Below are 21,249 nucleotides of genomic sequence, written 5' to 3'. Positions count from 1 at the left end.
AACATTTACGAAGTAGTTTTGGTTCCCTCGTAACATGTGACCTGACCTGACCTGACCCGACCTGGACTAAATGCACGAAAACATCATATGTGATAAAAGTTAACTTGAAATTCGTGATCAGCACCCCCGCAAAACCTTATAACAGCCTCACTTTAGCTCTAACAGGTCCCGATTTTCCCGACTTTTGAGTATATATATTGACCTATCAACAAATGACCTAGGACCTTAAAATTGGGTATCAACGGCCTCCTCTCGTCACGGGCAACACGTTTTTTTTCCGCGAAGCTCTAGCTCGATCAGGGGCTGAACGGCAAAGGGGTCCAACGGACCCCCTCCCCTTTACGCTAGACGCTGGCAAAACACCAATATGAGCGAGGGTTAAAATACAGCTGCTGTCATACAAAATCGGCTGGAATCAAAGGTCAGGTTTGCAAAATTACAGATCTCGCAGCAAATAGACATGTGGAGGCGGCACCCGCCTCCCCCCCCCCCCCTCTTCTCCTCTCGGCCACTGCCAGCGAGGTTTTAAACGTATCATTCACGTTACAAAGCATCATATCAGATGACGCACCCGAGCAGCCATATGCACTGAACAATAGCTTATTACCCACCCTGGTCTATCGGCACCATAGCACATGGTCGAGACTGTCGTCAGCCACGGACGCGCACTCGACCAACCCTCCGGGCCCGTTGACTGCGGGTGACCTTGACATGCCAAGCCTGATCGGCCGCCGGCCGCTGTCGTGCGGTCGTTACACGCGGAGGGGAGGGAGACACAAAGCTCTACGTTATAGCTGACCTCTGACCTTTCCCCGTGCCCTGGTCACTGACCCCGCTCCATGTCGCTGGGCGGTGGCATGGCGATGGAAACTGGTTCTAGCCTCTACACATGCCACCATTCTAACCCTCCCCTCCCCACGCTACTACGCGGCGTGGAGTACGCTCGTGCGTAACTGGGCGGAGCAACGGGTCACGCGATACAGGGGCGGAACTGGTTGCCCTCCCGCTCGCCGAGCGACCAACGACTAATACCCTGGAGAACCGTACGTGAGTGACGCCATGCTCTAAGCGTCATCCTCCGACCAAAGTCACCAATCAGAGCCCTATAATCGACGTGTAGTTCTACACTTAGGTAACTCGCGCCCCGGTCAGGGTACGCCGTACCACATGTCCGTGTGCAGCCACCCCACCCCCACACACCTGAAGAGACTGGGTCTACCGATAGTGTATTGAATCCGGCATCTCTGCGCCGCAGTGGTGTCTGGCCTTGCGGCCGCCTCGTCTCGGCTGGCGCCAACTCAGCCCAACAGCTAATTGACATGGACATGTCGTGGCGCCAGGCCACCGCATTATGACAGCCGCGCTCACTCATTTGGTAACAGGTCATGGTAAACGGGCAACGCCATTCTCGCCCGTCTTCACGAGACCGACTAAACTTTTTATGGTTTTGTACACTTGACAAAGCTCACCAATATAAACATATCCTTACGAACAGCGGAACGAATGCAGCATACCTAGTCCTCACTCGATCACGTGGTGCGGCCAGAATCACACCGCCACACCATTACACACCACACATCATACGGTCACGTGACGCTTCATGTGCAGAGACAGGTGATCGGAGCGCGAGAAGGCGCGCTCACACAGCCGACACTGGAATGGCCGATCACCCGTGTGTTTGCGAAAGTGGCGTGTAAGCTCGTCGCTGCGCGCGAATTTCCAGTCACAGTCATTCCACGTGCACTGGAATGGCTTTTCGCCTGTGTGGGTCCTTTGGTGCGCCTTCAAGTGGGACGACTTGGTGTACACTTTGGCACATCCTGGGTACTGGCAGGCGTGAGCCGTGTTGCGCCGACGTCCCGCCGAGCCCCTGGCCTTGCGCCGGCCATCGTCAGTGGCCGGCAGCTGACTGAGGAAGGCGGGGTGCTGATGCTGCCCGGCCACCGGCACCGACAACAGTTCGGCCAAACTTGGCGACGACGGCGGTGTGATGAGACGCACCGTCGGCGCCGCCGCCACCAGGCCTGCCAGTGCCGCTGGCGGCGGCGGGGCGGCCACACGGCGCGGCACCCGGTCGTTTTCGGGACTAGCCGGCGGGCTCATCTGCGGCGTGCCACTGGGCGGGCTCGACTGGGCCGGGCCGTCAGCCGCCGGCAGGCCCGTGTACCTGGTGCCCGCCACCAGCGGCGCCCGCCGCACCTGCACACTGACCAAGTCGAGCTCGTCATTAAGGCCGGCCAGCGGCTGCGGGGAGATGGAGCGGTCGTCCGACGGCACCAGCGGCGAGCCAAGCGACAGTTTGGTTTGCACGCCGAGTGCCACTGAGGCTACGGCCTGGCCGCTGGTGGGGCTGCCGGTCGGCGGCTCGCCCGGGTAGCACAGGTGCTGCTGCGTGGCGCGACTGATGAGCGAGTCAAGGTCCACATAGTCGCCGCCGCCGGGCGCGCTCCGCTCACTGCTCATGTCGCCGCCAAACGCACTGGGAGCGGTGCTGAGGCGCTGCGACGCGTCGAACGGCTCACAGCCGGCCAAACCGGCCACAGTCAATGCCGTCTTCTCGAGCTCACTGCTTGCGCCGTCGGGAGCCGGCCTGCGGCCCCGCTCACCCACCGAGGTCGACTTTTTGAGCTGGTTACTAGCGTTGTCGGTCAGTAACACCATTTCCAGACCGTCGGGCGAGTGCGGGCCCGAGTCAAGCCGCGGCGAGTGCTGGGAGCGCGGCGAGTCGGCGGCCGTGCCAGCCGGCCAGCGCGGCGAGTCGGTGGCCGTGCCGGCTCGACGCTCGACGCTCGACGCCGCCGACGGCTCAGTCAGCCCGTGCATCAGCACCGTCTCGATGTCCTGCCAGGCCTGTAACCGAACAGAGGTGCTGGTCAGCTGGGTGTCCGGAGCCTGCCGGTCTCCACACGAGAGCGCCCGTCCGTGTAGAGGGATGCTCGGTAACGGGAGCGCAGCGCCTTCCAGTACCACCGGGGGGGGGGGGGGGGAGACGCAGGTAGTCAGAGAGCAACTTCCTGAGACGATGACATCGTTTCAGGAATGACACCTTCCCGGCCCGGCCAGGCGGGTCGCCGATGAGGGGGGGGGGGGGACACAGCAATGTTTTATGCTTATTTCTGTTTGTGACTTTGTGAATTATGATAATAAAACTGTACGAACTGAAAAAATCCTGAGTAGATGTCCCTCCATCGGCGATGTCATCAGGCGATGTCCAGAGAGAGAGAGAGAGAGAGAGAGAGAGAGAGAGAGAGAGAGAGAGAGAGAGAGAGAGAGAGAGAGAGAGAGAGAGAGAGAGAGAGAGAGAGAGAGAGAGAGAGAGAGAGAGAGAGAGAGAGAGAGAGAGAGAGAGAGAGAGAGAGAGAGAGAGAGAGAGAGAGAGAGAGAGAGAGAGAGAGAGAGAGAGAGAGAGAGAGAGAGAGAGAGAGAGAGAGAGAGAGAGAGAGAGAGAGAGAGAGAGAGAGAGAGAGAGAGAGAGAGAGAGAGAGAGAGAGAGAGAGAGAGAGAGAGAGAGAGAGAGAGAGAGAGAGAGAGAGAGAGAGAGAGAGAGAGAGAGAGAGAGAGAGAGAGAGAGAGAGAGAGAGAGAGAGAGAGAGAGAGAGAGAGAGAGAGAGAGAGAGAGAGAGAGAGAGAGAGAGAGAGAGAGAGAGAGAGAGAGAGAGAGAGAGAGAGAGAGAGAGAGAGAGAGAGAGAGAGAGAGAGAGAGAGAGAGAGAGAGAGGGAGAGGGAGAGGGAGAGAGAGAGAGAGAGAGAGAGAGAGAGAGAGAGAGAGAGAGAGAGAGAGAGAGAGAGAGAGAGAGAGAGAGAGAGAGAGAGAGAGATTCCCTATCATCTTTTTGGCACCGTCAATCCCCATCAGGGGTGTCGTTTTCCGAAAATGATTGGTAGGGCCCAAGGGCGGCGGCCGGCCATATGTGATTGAGCTTACAAGGTAGGGTACCCCTAATCTGCCTTTCTCATCGGATTTCGGCCACTTATTTTTTCCGCCCTGGTCATTGACAAGACAAACCAAAATCTAAAAAAGGCCTTGGAAGTCTAGGTCTTCACCGAGCCCCGTGCACAAAACGTGCAGTTATATAGGCATTAGGCAATAGTGTTGGAGGAATGCATGCCGGTCTGAAAGAGGCCCACGCCGACTTTAAAGGACGGCTGTGCTGAAAGGGGCCAGCAACGGCTTTGAGGGCACAAGCCGACTAAAAAAGACGGCTGCGGGCCAGGACAAGGGCGGATCCAGCCGGCCGTCTTGGGGGGGCCAACCGGTTGGGACTAGCCAAACCTAGGGTACCCCCAAATCTAGTTTTCTCACCGGTTTTAGGCCACTTATTTTTCACCCCTTCGCATTTTCATCGAAAAAAAAAAACGAAACGAAAACATTTGCAAAAAGTGAGATATTTCGTTTCAGCTGAGTCAAGGAACTACCTTTTTGGTAACGTAGAATTGAGTCTTAAATCTTCCACATGAGTTGTCAAGCCAGGTAAAGAGGGGGATTTTTTTCTTAAATGTTTTCTTCCCCTTAGTTTTCCTTTGTGACCCACGACCGCTAATTCAAGGAGGACAAGCTGCCCCGACGGTTCCTGGCCCTATGAAAAGTTGTGAGGGCAGCGCTCCCACGGCCCCAGAGTTGTGGGGGCAGGCTGCCTTCACTGCCCCCTGGCTCCCTCCCGCGCCCATGACCACAAAGTCCAGGCCCATGGGTCCGGCGTCGAGCTCAAATTTAGACTCGGCAATGTTGATGGTGTGTCTGAGTTCAGACAAGCTGAGCTTATGCTGGGTTCAGCTAGGACGCTTGAAGAGGTATCCTGTTGGGCTAAATGCCGGACAATCTCAAGCTCTAATTTTACATTTAAGGCTTAATTATCTTACTATGTTCAGTGAAAACTTTAACGTCAATGAACCCATGTGTCATTAAGTATCACTTCAAATAGTGAGTTTAGGTAGTGACATAGGTGGAGCATTAGGGGTTTTAAGGGTGCACACTGCACATGCACCCCACATGCACCCCCTAACTGCCTAAAGCACCTTCTCAAAATGACGCTTGGAACACTTAAAAAACGGGTATACAGGTAAGGGGAAATTGTGTCTTCCTCTGTTAACCCTCGCCCGTGTAGGGGAGGGGTCTGTACCCCTCCCCTCGGTTTTTCGCGAATAACTCGCGTAAAAAGCGGCCAATCGCGACGAAACTTTCAGTACCCTTGAGGTTATCCATTTTACATCTACCCTGAAAATTTAATTACCCTGACCCAAGTGACTTTTGACCTGTAACCTATTTCTGGAGACCACGTTTGGCCGGAATCGCGATTCGGCGTATGTTGGCACGCATTAGCCGCGTGTTTGCTGTCTTTTCGTGGTTTCAAGCGTTCAAACATGTGATATGATGTTGGTCCCATGCATTTGGATGGGTGTCAAGCCCTTCAGAAGGTCATGTCAGGTCATTGACTTTTGATGACCTTAGTTCACTTGTTCGAGTTTTACATGTTCCCAGGCTAGTTTTTGGAGATGAAATCGAATTTAGCAACCATTTGAACATTTACGAAGTACCTTTGATGCCTTCGTAACATGTTGTGAGGCTGTCAGAGGCGGTTGACATGCATTACGAATACCCGGCAGGACCATTACTGGTTGACCTGACCCGACCTGGCCTAAATGCATGAAGACATCTTCTGCGATCAAAACTAACACGATATTCGTGATCAGCACCCCGAAAAAGTTCAGCCACACTTACGACGCTCTAACAGGTCCCAATTTTCCCGCTTTTTGGGTCATTAACCTGACCTGGAAGGTCAACCAATGACCTAGAACCTTAAAATGGGTATCATCGTCTTCCTCTCGTCACGGGCAGCACGCTCGTTTTTTCTGCGAAGCTCTAGCTCGATCAGCGGCCAAACGGCAAGGGGCGGGGTCCAACGAACCCCTCCCTCTTATACGTTCGCGCATAGTGTAATACTACACGGAGAAAAATAATTACTCCCCCCGGGAATCACGATCCCCTATTTGGGAATCAACTGACACCCATGGTGTAATCCGATTCTGAAAAACAGTGTCCATACACCGTTTTTTAGTGTAAATTGATCTCGGTCAGAATCACATACCCAAGGGTCATTTGACTCCCAAAACTTTGACTCCCATTTTAGGTGTCGTGTCAAAAGATCCTGCACGGTGTCAGTGTAAAATGACACATCTAAGCGTTTTTGACGCTATCATGAGGAGTTTTTATATCCTATAGGTGTCATTTCACACAGTTAAGCGTTTTCGCTATCCGTGACTCCCTTATTAGGTGTAATTTGATCCTCAGTGGTGTCATAATATTCCGGTGTCATTTGAGCCCCATTGGGTTCAAATGAAACCGGAATAGCATGGCACCACTCAGGGGCAAATTACACCTAATAAGCGAGTCACGGATTACGAAAACGCTCAACTGAGTGAAATGACACCCATAGGGTTCAAAAACTCCACATGATAGTATCAAAAAACACTAAATTATTACAGAAATTGTTTTGACGTCACTGGTGGTACACTGAAAAAAATAATGACACCTAAAAGGGGTGTTTTTTGAAGCGTACCAAAAACGCGCAGTTTTCTGGAGTCCGATTACACCCGGAATCAGACACTTTCTAGGGTATTATGACACTGGTTGAGGGTGTATTTTTATACCGTACGGCGTCAAATGATTCCCGGAATCATACGCCTTATGGAATAAAAATACACCTCAAATCAGAGTCATAATACTCTAGGAAGTGTCTGATTCCGGGTGTAATCTGACTCCTGGAAACTGCGCGTTTTTGGTACGCTTCAAAAAACACCCCTTTTAGGTGTCACTTCAGGGAGTAATCGGATTTTGAGGGTGTATTTTGATCCCACACGGTGTATGATTCCGGGAATCATTTGACGACATGTGGTATAAAATACACTCCCAACCAGAGTCAGATTACCTCGGGGGGTGTCTGATTCCGGGTGTAATCGGACTCCTGGAAACTGCGCGTTTTTGGTACGCTTCAAAAAACACCCCTCGTAGGTGTCACCTCAACGGTGTCAAATGACTCTTGGGATGGTTTTTCTATACCGATACAGAGCCTGTTCCTGCATTAGCGTCATACATCAGCTCAGAAAAACAGGTCGCCTGGGCCCTTATCTTGAGACCAATAGTATGGTACAACTAACCAACATACCCATGGGTATGTTCTGCTTCTGAAGCTTATAGGAACGATTAGCCAGACTGCAACGAGACATTAAATGTAGCTTACATGTGTCTTCACCCTTGCAGCTACAATTTTATCTATTGACGATGACGTCTTCTTTTCAATCAGTCTTTATACCAGATATTGTCAAATGATTCTCGGAATCATACACCTTATGGGATCAAAATACACTGTCCAACAGAGTCATAATTGCAGTTGTTAACCACGTGACGCAAATTAACAATACATGCATGTCATTCTTTATTTTATATGCAACAATAAATTCCAAAACATTTGGGCACGAAATGTATGGCAAAATCTAATGAAAACTTATCGTAAGGCTCATGGGTCCGTGACTTCATTCACCGTAAGGAATTACTCACATTTCAACAATGTTCCATCAACCGGTGATTATTGCTACTTAGGTAGAGTTATTCTGCAGCTTAATGACATAAAAACTTACCTCCGTCTCCATGGTGCGTTGCTATCTTGTCCTACTTCAAAATTTCGCCGAGTGCAGCGCCTCGTTATTTAAATACGCATGTTGAGCAAACTACAAATAAAATCTGAAGTTTATCGTTAAAGCACTATCACTTGAAGTAAATCTACACTTTAAACAACGTTTGGCGACATTACAAGCGCGTTAATTCAAATAAGTTCCTCTCCCCGCTCACACCACAGGCACCCACGTGGGCACACTTCCGGCAACTGAAGTCAACGGCTTTCCTAACGGTTTTCCTGCAAGGTCGAGCTATTTCATCTTCGTGGCGGACCGGCATGGCTAGAACACAAATGACGTCACACGACAATGCAGCTTGCTGATTGGCCGGGCATTGACTCAAACCACTGAACCTGAGCTGTGGTTCGCACCAGGGTTACAGAGTCAGAGTCAGAGTCGGGTGGAGTTGACAGTTGTGGCCGGAGTCAGAGTCGGAGTCGACTTTGGAAGCCGGAGCTGGAGTCGGAGTCTGGGTCACCGAAAATCAATTGATACCGCAGCGTATCCGGACAAATCTTTGCATGGCATTTCTTCGTCGCGCAATTCTTCGTCCGCAAAACTTCGTCCGCGCATTTCTTCGTCCGCGCATTTCTTCGTCTCCGCCTTTCTTCGTCTTGCATTTCTTCGTCTCGCATTTCTTCGTCTCGCATTTCTTCGTCCGAGCATTTCTTCGTCTCCGCCTTTCTTCGTCTTGCATTTCTTCGTCTCGCATTTCTTCGTCTCGCATTTCTTCGTCCGAGCATTTCTTCGTCTCCGCATTTCTTCGTCCGCGCATTTCTTTGTCTCGCATTTCTTCGTCTCGCATTTCTTCGTCTCGCATTTCTTCGTCTCGCATTTCTTCGTCTCGCATTTCTTCGTCTCGCATTTCTTCGTCTCGCATTTCTTCGTCTCGCATTTCTTCGCCTCGCATGTCTTCGTCTTGCATGTCTTCGTCTTGCATGTCTTCGTCTCGCATTTCTTCGTCTCGCATTTCTTCGTCTCCGTATTTTTTCGTCTCGCATTTCTTCGTCCGCACATTTCTTCGTCCCCGCATTTCTTCGTCTCGCATTTTTTCCGTAAATTTTCGTCCGCAAATTGACAGTGCAGCCTACTGATTGGGCTATTGCCTATTTCATCTTCGTAGCGGACCAGCCATGGCTAGCTCACACATGACGTCACTCGGGGCATTGATTCAAATCACTGAACCTACACCAGGGGCAGGGTTACGGAATCAGAGTCGGAGTCCGTTGGAGTCGACAGTTCTGGCCGTAGTCGGAGTCGGTTGGAAACGACAGTTCTGGCCGTAGTCGGAGTCGGAGTCGATATTGGAAGCCGGAGCTGGATTCGGAGTCTGATTCACCGAAAATCTCTTGACTCTGCAGTGTTGGTTCATATAGGAACCAACACTGCAGAGTCAAGAGATGGTGGTATACCACCAGTGACGTCAAAACAATTTCTGTAATAATTTAGTGTTTTTTTATACTATAATGTGGAGTTTTTGAACCCTATGGGTGTCATTTCACTCAGTTGAGCGTTTTCGTAATCCGTGACTCGCTTATTAGGTGTAATTTGACCCTCAGTGGTGCCATAATATTCCGGTGTCATTTGAACCCAATGGGGCTCAAATGACACCGGAATATTATGACACTACCGAGGGTCAAATTACACTCAATAAGTCATTTGAACGGAATATTATGACACCACTGAGGATCAAATTACACCTAATAAGGGAGTCACGGATTGCGAAAACGCTCAACTGTGTAAAATGACACCAATAGGATATAAAAACTCCTCATGATAGCGTCAAAAACGCTTAGATGTGTTATTTTACACTGACACCGTGCAGGATCTTTTGACACGACACCTAAAATGGGAGTCAAAATTTTGGGAGTCAAATGACCCTTGGGTATGTGATTCTGACCGAGATCAATTTACACTAAAAAACGGTGTATGGACACTGTTTTTCAGAATCGGATTACACCATGGGTGTCAGTTGATTCCCAAATAGGGGATCGTGATTCCCGGGGGGAGTAATTATTTTTCTCCGTGTAGGAACCAACACTGCAGAGTCAAGAGATTTTCGGTGAATCAGACTCCGAATCCAGCTCCGGCTTCCAATATCGACTCCGACTCCGACTACGGCCAGAACTGTCGTTTCCAACCGACTCCGACTACGGCCAGAACTGTCGACTCCAATGGACTCCGACTCTGACTCCGTAACCCTGGTGTAGGTTCAGTGATTTGAGTCAATGCCCCGAGTGACGTCATGTGTGTGCTAGCCATATAGCTGGTCCGCCACGAAGATGAAATAGGCCAATCAGCAGGCTGCATTGTCTTGTGACGTCATTTGTGTTAGTCGGTCCACCACGAAGACGAAATAGTGCGACCTTGAGGAAAACCGTTAGAAAGCCGTTGGACTTCAGTTGCGCGCGCGGTGTGCCACGTGGTGTGTGCGGTGTGAGTGAGGACAGGAATTATTTGAATTTACGTGCTTGTAATGTCGCCAAACGTTGTTTGAAGTGTAGTTTTGTTTCAAGTGATAGTGCATTAACGATAAAGTTCAGTTTTTATTTGTAACTTGCTCTGTACGTATTCAAATAAGGAGGCGCCCTGCATTCGGTGAAATTATGAAGTGAGGACGGTAAGATTGCAACGCAGTGCACTATGGAAACGGAGGCAAGTTTGAACCATGCAGAACCATGCAGGCAAGTCTGAGTATACCGATAATCGCCGCTCGATGGAACAGAGCAATTCCTCACGGTGAATGAACCCATGTGCTTTACGGTAAGCTTCCATTAGATTTCGCCATATATATGCATATTTTTGTACTTTATTGTTACATACAAAATTACGAATGCCATGCATGTTATATGCTATATATCTGCGTCACGTGGTTGCAACTGCAATTATGACTGGTGGATAGTGTATTTTAATATCATAAGGTGTATGATTCCGGGAATCATTTGACAACATCTGGTATAAAATGCACTTCCCACCAGAGTCAAAATACCACGGCGGGTATCTGATTCCGGGAGTAATCGGATTCCTGGAAACTGCGCGTTTTTGGTACGCTTCAAAAAACACCCCTCGTAGGTGTCGCCCCACCGGTGCTAAATGACCCTTGGGATGGTTTTTCTACACCGGTTGAGAACCTGTTGCTGTTAGCGTCACACATATAATATAGGCTAAAGCAATATTACGGTACCACAAAACATCGTGTACTTCTCAAACTGGTCATCCACGGCACCATCATGAATAATTAAATACGTTAGTGAACGACTGCGCCATGTAGATTGCTCACAACTGCAATTGTAATCTCAGCTTTTCTCAGTTGTACATGCAAGTTGCATGCAGTTGTGAACAAAATGCATTAGCAGTCGTTAACACTGGTCACTGACGTCTTTAATTTTACGTGATTGTGTCGTGGATGACCAGTTTGGGAGGTACCCAGTGGTTTGTTCCTTCTGGTATACCGATATTATTGATTTAGCCGATGTATGACGCATAGCGTCCTACATCGGCTAAATCAATGTTTCATGTTATAACATGAAACATCCTCAACCGGTGTAGAAAAATCATCTTAAGGGTCATTTAACACCGTTGAAGTGACACCTACGAGGGGTGTTTTTTTAAGCGTACCGAAAACGCGCAGTTTCCAGGAGTCCGATTACACCGGGAATCAGACACCCTCGAGGTAATCTGACTCTGGTGGGGAGTGTATTTTATACCACATGTCGTCAAATGATTCCCGGAGTCATACACCGTATGGGATCAAAATACACCCCCAAAATCCGATTACTCCCTGAAGTGACACCTAAAAGGGGTGTTTTTTGAAGCGTACCAAAAACGCGCAGTTTTCTGGAGTCCGATTACACCCGGAATCAGACAATTTCTAGAGTATTATGACACTGGTTTGGGGTGTATTTTTATCTTATAGGGCGTACGATTCCGGGAATCATTTGACGCCATATGGTATAAAAATACACCCTCAACCAGTGTCATAATACTCTAGAAAGTGTCTGGATTCCGGGTGTAATCGGACTCCAGAAAACTGCGCGTTTTTGGTACGCTTCAAAAAACACCCCTTTTAGGTGTCATTATTTTTTTTCAGTGTAGGGTGATCCGCGTGCTCCGCAACGCGAAAGGGGTATTTTCGATCGGCGGGTGTTTGGTTGTTTTTGTGTCGGTTGGGTTACCTATCTATCCATTTCGGTCGATTGCTTTTTGACGGCTAAACGATTTGGTTTGGAAAGAATATCCATCGCATCGAGGTGCCCGTGTCTTATAAGCATGCTTTCTACTTCAGAAACTGTCATTAAAGTTCAGTGAACCTGTAAAATTGTTTTATAATTGAGGTGCATAGTTTTATGACAAATGAAAGGCGTAGATAATTTTCGCTAAAAATGGTTTTGCAGAGGTTTGAAACATTTATATTTTCAAGAATACCGTTGCTTGTCATGCAAACGTGATGATTGGATCCTGGAGAAAATTTAATGCTCTTTCCAATGATAGCATTTTCAATTGTCAAACTTATCAGGTTAAGTAGCAAAATCCGTGTAATTATTTATTGGCACATTATGGACAAATGCCATTTTCTTTAGCGATTTATTCCACCTTATTTTTGATCAATTAGCTTTTCACAATTTTTCCATGAGAGGCGGTACATCTATCTTGCCAATAGGCGTTGTTTTAACTCGCTCAGTCTGACGGTCACGTGAAAATAAAATAAAATCAAAAATCCATTTAGAACGGCACTTTTTGAAATGAAATTGCCCTCACATGTGCACGTGGCACGTGCCATCCCCTGCACCGTACACCATTCGATAGCCCGTTTGATTCTCTACACGATGCTGTTTTCCCCGTGCCGATGGAGCCAACGGCTACCGAAATATTGCACGGGGACCGGACCCGTGTCGGGCAAATTTAGCCATTTTTGCCCGATTTTAAAGCCGATTTATACATGTAAAGTCTACGACGCGAATTTGCACTTTTTGGGCACGCGCCACGCGCTCGCTATCGATTCGATCGAGCCGAGACCGCTCAAAGGCACGTTGTCCATCCTTGTTCTATGAGTTGCGCAAACTTCAGCGTGCTGGGTGCAACGGTGTGACCTGTAACCCACGCTACGTAGCACCATTTTCGAGATTCAGACCAATGGTTTAAAATCCCAGGGTACACTTGGCATACACATAACGTTAACGAACAAAACAGACGAGGAGGAGCGGCCATCCTCATAGCCAACAGTGTCCCGCACAATAGAGTAGCTATCAACACACCACTCAATTGCGTTGCTATACGTTTAAGGATAGGCTACACACAAGTCACCACACTGTCAATATACATACCACCTTGCCATGCCAACCCAACACCACAGGAGCTGGATGACTTAATCAGCCAGCTCCCAGCACCCTTACTTCTCATGGGCGACGTCAATGCACAACACCCAGCATGGGGAAGCCCATGCAGCGACTCCCGCGGTAACACCATCGAAGCAGCCATAAACAAACACAACCTTACAGTACTCAACACAGGCGAAGGCACCAGGCTTAACCTAAGGGGCATCGACCGAGCCATAGACCTAACGTGCTGCACAAGTTCAATCCATCACCTATTTGATTGGGCAATATCGTCAGACCCAGGGCCCAGTGACCACTACAAAATTAAACTCACACTTAGTCCGAGGTCAATTCGCCACGTTAAAACCTTTATTCCAGGCTGGAATTTAAAAAGGGCTGACTGGTCGAAATTTGAGGAAATGGTGAACCTCTCACTGGGTGACACAGATCATCCAGATATTTCAGTAATTCTAAGAGCCATCGGCTCCGCAGCACAAGCCAGTGTGCCCAAAAGTAAGCAACCACCCAAAAAGGCATCAGCGCCATGGTGGACTCCAGCCTGCAGCCAAGCAGTAGCAATCAGGAAAAGAGCACTAAAACAATTTAAACGTTGCATATGCGAGGCGCACCGCCTAGCGTACAAACAAGCTGCTGCATCTTGCAAAACTATCTTTAAAACAGAGCGCACTAACTCTTGGCAATCATTTGCATCCAAATTCAATCGCTTCACACCAACAGCAAAAATCTGGAAGCTTCTTAAAGCTTTCCACCTCAAACGCGCACCCCCAGGGCCATTCCCTTCGCTTAAAGTAAGAGGGCAGGAAATTACTGACCCAGAGCAAGTCATGATAGAATTTGCGAAACATTACCATTCAGTGTCAGCTAACAGCTCATACCCACCACAACTCAGGTCACGACTAGGAAATCTTGCCAATAGCTGCGACTTCACCTCCAACAACTACGAAATTTATAACAAACCATTTACACTACACGAGTTATCACATGCCATCAGCAAGTGCGGAAACACGTCGGTTGGGCCGGACGACATACATTACGAATTTTTCCGACGCCTCAGTAAACAATCATTAACGTACCTCTTAGCGGCCATTAATAACCTCTTCATAAACCACTCCTACCCGACCACTTGGCGGGAAAGCACTATCATACCAATTTCAAAACCGAACAAAGACAAGCAACATCCCAGTGGCTATCGCCCCATCTCTCTCACTAGCTGCGCCAGTAAGGTAGTCGAGCGCATGGTCAACACACGCCTCATACACCACCTGGAAACATATGACCTGCTCGACGAACACCAATGCGGCTTCAGGCGCGGGAAGTCAACAACAGACAACATCATTAGACTCATCTCAGACATAAGCACAGGATTTTATCGCAAACGGACAACAGTAGCAGTATTTCTAGATATCACAGCAGCTTTCGATCGAGTACAAAAACCGGCAATTATTTACAAGCTTCACCAACTAGGACTGCGCGGACACCTTGCTCACTTCATCATCAACTTTCTTGCGGACCGAACCTTCCAAGCTAGGTGCGGCACAACACTCTCACCAGCAACATCTCAGGATCAAGGTCTCCCTCAAGGTAGTGTACTGTCACCAACGCTCTTCCTTATTATGATCAACGACATGTTCACCACAGCAAAGTACTATGTAAAATACTCACTTTTTGCGGACGACGTGGCCATTTGGGCTACACACCACGACCTCTTCAAGGTCGAAAAAGACGTCCAACTTGGCCTGAACAAAATTGCATTATGGTGCAAAGAATGGGGCTTCACCATATCAACCGAGAAGTCCGCCTCTGTAACCTTCACTAGAAACCGGAAAACCACTAACACTAGGTTAAACCTTAACGGCAAAGCAGTTAAGGAAGCCAAAGATTTCAAATTCTTAGGAGTCCGCATAGATCGAAATTTAACATTTTCTAAGCACATCAAAGACATCAAAAACAAGTGCGCAAAGCGCATGAACCTCCTCCGTGCGCTCACAGGCACAGACTGGGGCGGCGACCGAAAAACCATTTTGCAACTATACAAGGCCATCATCAGACCCATTTTAGAGTACTGCAGTATAGCTTATCACGGAAGCCTAACAGATCACCAGATAAAACAAATAGAAGCCATCCAGAACACATGTCTGCGCATTGCAACCGGGGCCATACCCAGTACACGAAACGCGACACTTCTGGCCGACGTCAACATGTTGAATTGCCAGGAAAGACGTATGCAACAACTTTGCCGATATGCCATTAACGTTAAAACAACTCCGAACCACCCAGTGCAACACTGCTTCCGGCCGATAAGCAGACTCGGATGTCATAGACATTCCCGATTACGACACCCATCACTAAATGATCAGTTGAGCACCTGCTTATCTAAACTGCAATTTACTTTACCGGATCTGGCACCCAGGCCTCGAGCAAAACCCTTCTGGCTAAAGGCACCACCCAAAATCGAATATCTTTTCTCTGGAAACAAATCAGACATCACACCAACAGAAATGCAGTCGAAATTTAACGAATACAAAGCACAGCGCCCAAACAAAACATTCATGTACACTGACGGCTCAAAACAGGAACACAAAGTAGCTTTTGCACTGACGACTCCACACTTTGAATTAAGCAGACGTTTACCGGATAACTTCTCCATTTTCACAGCTGAGGCCATGGCCCTCTTATTCGCCGTCAAATTATGTACCCATGAAAAGCTTAGTAACGTAGTAATCTGCACCGACTCAAAATCAGTCTTACAAGCCCTGAGTAACACCACAAGCCCAACACATTTCATCATTTCTCGCATTCAAAATTCTATCCCTGAAAAACGGAACATTAAATTTCTTTGGATTCCTGGACATGCTTCTATCTCTGGAAACGAAAAGGCAGACAAACTAGCAAAGCAAGCATTGCATCTAGCAGAACCACTTGCAATACAGTACCCGGCAGACGACTGCAAGGCCATCCTCGAACTCCACATACAACAACTACGACAAACGACATGGGACGAGATAGGACCAGCACACATGCACTCAATCAAACCCCGATTAGGCTTCTGGGCGACCTCAAAACAAAACACAAGGCAAAAGGAAGTAATGCTCACCAGACTTAGAACTGGACGCACCAGACTCAACGCACCATGGCTAGAACCACAACAATATAACATTTGTGCCTTCTGCAATGTCAACACAGTGCCTACAGTTCAACACATCCTGCTAGAGTGCTCTCACTTCAACCTCCACCGACAACACATCATTGCCTTCTGTCGGCAGGAGAACGTAACGTTGAGCTTAGATCAGCTTTTAGGTGACAGATACCCAGAGCTATTAGCACTTCTCTTCAGATATTTACAAGACACTAAGCTAACAGGAGCACTCTAAAGCACACATAAATGAACAGTTAAGTGCCGTGCCCAACATCCCAACAGTTGACTTAGCGGTAATCACACTCGAGAATTCTCCTGGCTCCGCCGTGCGCTGGTCCAAGCTTGGTGCCAGTTACGCCGGCTGACACCCAGTACACCACTCAACCGAGCGCTGGTCCAAGCTTGGTGCTAGATACGCCGGCTGATATTCACTACACCACTCAGCCGGGCGCTAGTCCAAGCTTGGTGCCAGTTACGCCGGCCGACATTCACCACACCACTCAGCCGTGCGCTGGTCCAAGCTTGGTGCCAGTCACGCCCAGACAGGAGAGATTCAAAATTAAGAGAGGCCAACTGGTCTTCACCTCTTCAAAGTTGTTAAATGGCCATGCAGTCTTGTCCTTCAGACAATAATTATTTAGGCCCATGCACCACCCGGCATTGTAGGGTGAACGCGACACCCGGCGTGAGAGGGGGTGTGGGGATTGCCTCCTAACCCGCACGATAAAGAACCCATGGTGTAGTTCGTGAAGAGTAGGCCATGTGCCGGCACCATGGCAAAATTAATCCCAAATCGAATTTATTGTCTTGATGGAGGACAAAGTGGTATCTTAACAACCCTTTAAAGTAACTATAACGTAAAACTAATTCTAAAAGTAGGTAAAGTAAGTCCCAGGATCCCACTCACCTCCCAAGAAACCCACAACGCGTTACCGAGCACTTTAAAGGTCAAAATTTTAGAACTCACACACACTTAATTAAAGTAAATGAGCACTTGCAATATCAAAATTCTAGCAATTCGATATTTTTCTAGCAAACAGATTCTTTACAGGCGGCCGAATGTCCAATGGACAGGGACGCCTTAAAACCTCATTTTCACTCACACTCCGTAGCACCATGTTGCGACCTCGGTAACAGACAGAAACTACGTCACCACAAATAGTAAGATAGAAATAACAAGTGAAGACACTTCACCAATTTATAATGCAAACTCATGTAACAACTTTTCTTCAGCTGGGAGTGGGCTATGTAGCTACTCACGCTGCAGTATGACGTAATAAAACGTCATAAAACGGTACTTCCTAAATCATTGAACGCTATCCTCAGCCCACATCATCGTCTTCCATGCCCCGTCATGATAGATTTTTTAGTTTACTTAGACATGAAAACCCACGTTTTTTATTCCACTAAATGAAGGTAAATAGTTCCAGTTTCTTACAGAATGCCTTGGTACACACAAAATCAGAGGACATCGATGTGCCACAGCCCGATGAAAGTCCTACTCGATCTAAGTGCGCTCCAACATACTGAACATCGTATCAGCATTCACTCTATTCCGTAACGTTACTCTCGAGAACCCACTGTTTTTATTGCACGTATGGTCGCTTACTGAATGCAATGTGACAGAACCGGTATGAAAATATTCAAAACAACATGCTGAACATCGTATCAGCATTCACTCTATTCTGTAACGTTACTCTCGAGAACCCACTGTTTTTATTGCATGTATGGTCATTGGTCGCTTACTGTTTTTATTGCATGTATGGTCGCTAACTGAATGCAATGTGACAGAACCGGTATGAAAATATTCACAAACAGAGGACATCATAAGACCACCGGCTCCTAAAAGTGTAGGGTATTTTGACAACGTCCGTAAAACATGACCCATTTTGATCGGACCTTTGATTGACATAGACTCGAGAACCCATGTTTTTTATTGCATTTAATGAAAGAAAATAATCGCATTTTCTGATAACATGCTTGAAAATATTCAAAATGAGAGGGAATTGATGTGCCACAGCCCGATGAAAGTCCTACTCGATCTAACTGCGCTCCAACATGCTGAACATCGTATCAGCATTCACAATATTCCGTAACGTTACTCTCGAGAACCCACTGTTTACATGCCGACCATACATGCAATAAGCATGTATGGTCGCTTACTGAATGCAATGGGACAGAACCGGTATGAAAATATTCAAAAACAGAGAACATCATAAGACCACCTATGACCACCTAAATGTGTAGAGTATTTAAACAATGTCTGTATTAGACGAGTCATTTTGATTGGTCTTTTCCTTCACTTTGACTTGAGAACCTATGCTTTTTATTGCGCGAAATGAATGAGTCATCGCATGTTCATTGTTCCTATTGAATGCATTATAATATGCAAAATCAGGGGACATCGATGCGTTTCAGCCCGGTGAAATGCCCAGTTGATGAATAGCTGTTTGGCCCATTTTAACACTGTGACGTCATCAATGGGACTAGGTCCAAATTTTTTACTTCAGAAGATGTCAAATCAATGGGGAAAAGGGTACCGAAAGTTTCGCTTTCCTATCCCTAAGCGTTCGGGAGCTATCGCAAATATTCGCCAGGGGGGGGGGGGCGAAAAACGCCCTCCCCCGGGCCCGCGAGGGGGTTACGTAAGTGGACATCACAATAATACCTACATCAGTCAACACACCACCTTGCTGGCCGAAATTCCAACTCCTTCATTGTTCGGCCCGGAACTTTTTGAACACCCCACGAAGATTATGAGGTTGAGTTTTCGTGATCTGATGCGGTACTGACCTGGCGTTGGACCCTCGGGATTCGGGAATCAGGTTGCATCATCCACTCAAATCAATATACCTATGGCCACAGATAACAGTAGTACTGATACTGATAACAGGTACTACTGTTATCTGTGCTATGGCCTATTCTGGAGCATCGCGGCACCTTTCGAAGTCGGTGTAGTAGTGATGTCAGTTACAGAAAATCGTGATACCGATACCAAACCAAATACCAACAATAACCATAGGAAAATACCAAAACCACAGATAACAGTAGTACTGGATTGGAAACAGGATTCCGGTGGCTGCAGTAAGAGGCCGAAAACAAAACCGAATATTTCGTGTCCAGACTTCGATATCTTCTCACACAGGCAAAAAAGAAATTGGTTTATGTGAATGAAACTTATAAAGAAGCAATTTAGCCGTGCTCGTGTTTATTGCTGCATTTTTGCATAATGGCAACTTATTTTACTAAACGTTGCTGGTTACACTTTCCTCACCGTGGTGAGGGAACGTATGCCACTGAGTTGATTATAATGATTTCCCACTCTCATCCACAAAAAGTACTTGTACATGGGAGTTTGATCTCTTTATTTACATGCTAATCGACACCAGTCCTGTCACAACGAACCATCCAAACGTCACAATTCAAACCAACGTCACAAAACACCCCTTCAAGTGTCACTTCGCTTCGCCTGCCCTCCCAATTTCATCAGCGACCTTACTTCCCCGCCTTACATCTTCTTGACCCTGCTGAGCTTTGGCCTCTTGTCGCTCCTCGATCGGGTTGCACCTTGGGTGCAACCCGATTGCCGCTGGGGTGTATGCTTCCTGACTTTCGATGGACAGCACTGTCTTGAGTGTCTGCCTCACATATCAGTTACCATGTTTCCACACTTTCCAGCAAATACGAGTAGATTGAAAACCGTCGCATACATCTCTGGAAGGATGCTCCTAAGGACGTCGTGGCTATCATTGCAAACGACTTCCGGTCAGTTCGACATCCCGGTTTACGACTATCTTCGTCACTTCTTGGTTGATCGCAGACCAGCAGCTGGTTCCTGTTAGCTTCCGTCTTCGGCAGTTGCCTCCAAATATGGCAGATCCTCACGGTGAGGTCGATGTCTTCCTCGTCTTTCTCCAGTCGTACCTCCAGCGGCGTAGCCCCAAGATAGATCAGCAGGCTGGCGGAGGCATCGTACTTGTTACGCCTGGTGGCCGAGCGTGCCAAGGCGCCAGAGCTGTGTCCCAGGGAGGTCTTGGCGCTGTCATCCAGGTCCTCCATTTCAGTGGATTTCGCCACCGCGGCCACTGGCTCCTGGATGACAAGAGCACCATCCTGCTGTCACTCCTGCTCATGCTGTGATGCTGATGGTGCCATTCGGGCGGAGGCGTCGGCGGGGCTGAAACGTGACCAGTGACCACCATCTGAGGCCCTTAGTTCGACTTCGGAGTACCGCCTCATTCTCCAGGAACTGTCGGACACTCGACCAGTTGTAGTTGCCACCTGATAGCTGACATTGTCATTCGTGAAGAACGCATCGGTCTGGTCCTTCATAACCTGCTTCTGGTGTGAGTGGCGTGCGGATGCCATGGCTAGTTTCGCTGGCCGCTCGTGCACAGGGGGCATCGCGTAATCCACGCTGGTCAATACTGACAGGACTGCGTCGCTCTTGAGCCGACGGCGCTGTCTCTGCATGCCGGTGCGAAATGACCGATCATCTTCGAAATCTTCCTTTCTGAAATGCAGCTCACACATGCAGCGGAATAGTCCTGATTTCACTCAGCGTCACGGTGACCCATGGCGCCAACCCACTGAGCCCGTAGAGATGTTTCGGTGAGAAAAGCGAATAGGTGGCATGTGAGACATCTCCTGTTCTAATATTTTGTTCCTCTTGGTTCGTTGGGTTGTAGCCAGAACGGCAGGTTTTTACCGCTCATTCCCCTCCTCCATTGTTGATGTACCTATACGTATGTAAGGCTTTGCACCACACTTTGTTTTCAAAAGAAAACACCACGCATTGTGCCCTCTAAATAATCAAATTAAAAGTGAAATACTTTAATTTTTTAAGCAAATGAAAGTAACATTGGTAGCTTCGATTTTAAATGTAAACGACAAAACACAAAAATGACGATTTCTTGCAATACACAACACACAAATTATCCACCCGGAAGCACGCGAGAATCCCATTTTGGCGCAGTCGCATAAAAACATTCGGCCTCTTACTGCAACTGCCAATATTCTGTTTCCAATCCAGTACTACTGTTATCTGTGCCAAAACCAAAGCAACTTCAGAAACTGAGGGAAATACAAACTTTTTACCGAATTCAC

General features: G+C 48.0%; 1 protein-coding gene across 1 annotated transcript; it reads right to left on the bottom strand.

Moving 5' to 3' along the window:
- Positions 1–1,214: 1,214 nt before the first annotated feature.
- Positions 1,215–20,202, bottom strand: LOC122379885 (Krueppel-like factor 8). Its single transcript, XM_043362465.1, has 3 exons — positions 20,029–20,202; positions 2,773–2,892; positions 1,215–2,739 (listed from the first exon to the last, which is right to left on the bottom strand). The coding sequence occupies exons 1-3, from the start codon at positions 20,200–20,202 to the stop codon at positions 1,579–1,581; spliced, it is 1,455 nt and encodes a 484-aa protein (XP_043218400.1). The 3' UTR covers positions 1,215–1,578.
- Positions 20,203–21,249: the final 1,047 nt, after the last annotated feature.

Source organism: Amphibalanus amphitrite, unplaced genomic scaffold, assembly GCF_019059575.1.
Source record: "Amphibalanus amphitrite isolate SeventyFive unplaced genomic scaffold, NRLGWU_Aamphi_draft 000086F_arrow, whole genome shotgun sequence".
NCBI lineage: Eukaryota > Metazoa > Arthropoda > Thecostraca > Balanomorpha > Balanidae > Amphibalanus > Amphibalanus amphitrite.
Note: the sequence above shows the minus strand (reverse complement) of the source record. Positions and strands in the feature narration are given on the sequence as shown.

What these genes read in the sequence shown, in the direction of transcription:
- LOC122379885 (XM_043362465.1), bottom strand. Translation starts at nt 20,202, where the DNA reads ATGGAGGACCTGGATGACAGCGCCAAGACCTCCCTGGGACACAGCTCT. An exon ending in AGGAAGACATCGACCTCACC is followed by an intron (nt 2,893 to 20,028) that starts GTGAGGATCTGC and finishes GGAGACCGGCAG; the next exon opens with GCTCCGGACACCCAGCTGAC. An exon ending in CGAGCGTCGAGCGTCGAGCC is followed by an intron (nt 2,740 to 2,772) that starts GGCACGGCCACC and finishes CGCTGGCCGGCT; the next exon opens with GGCACGGCCGCCGACTCGCC.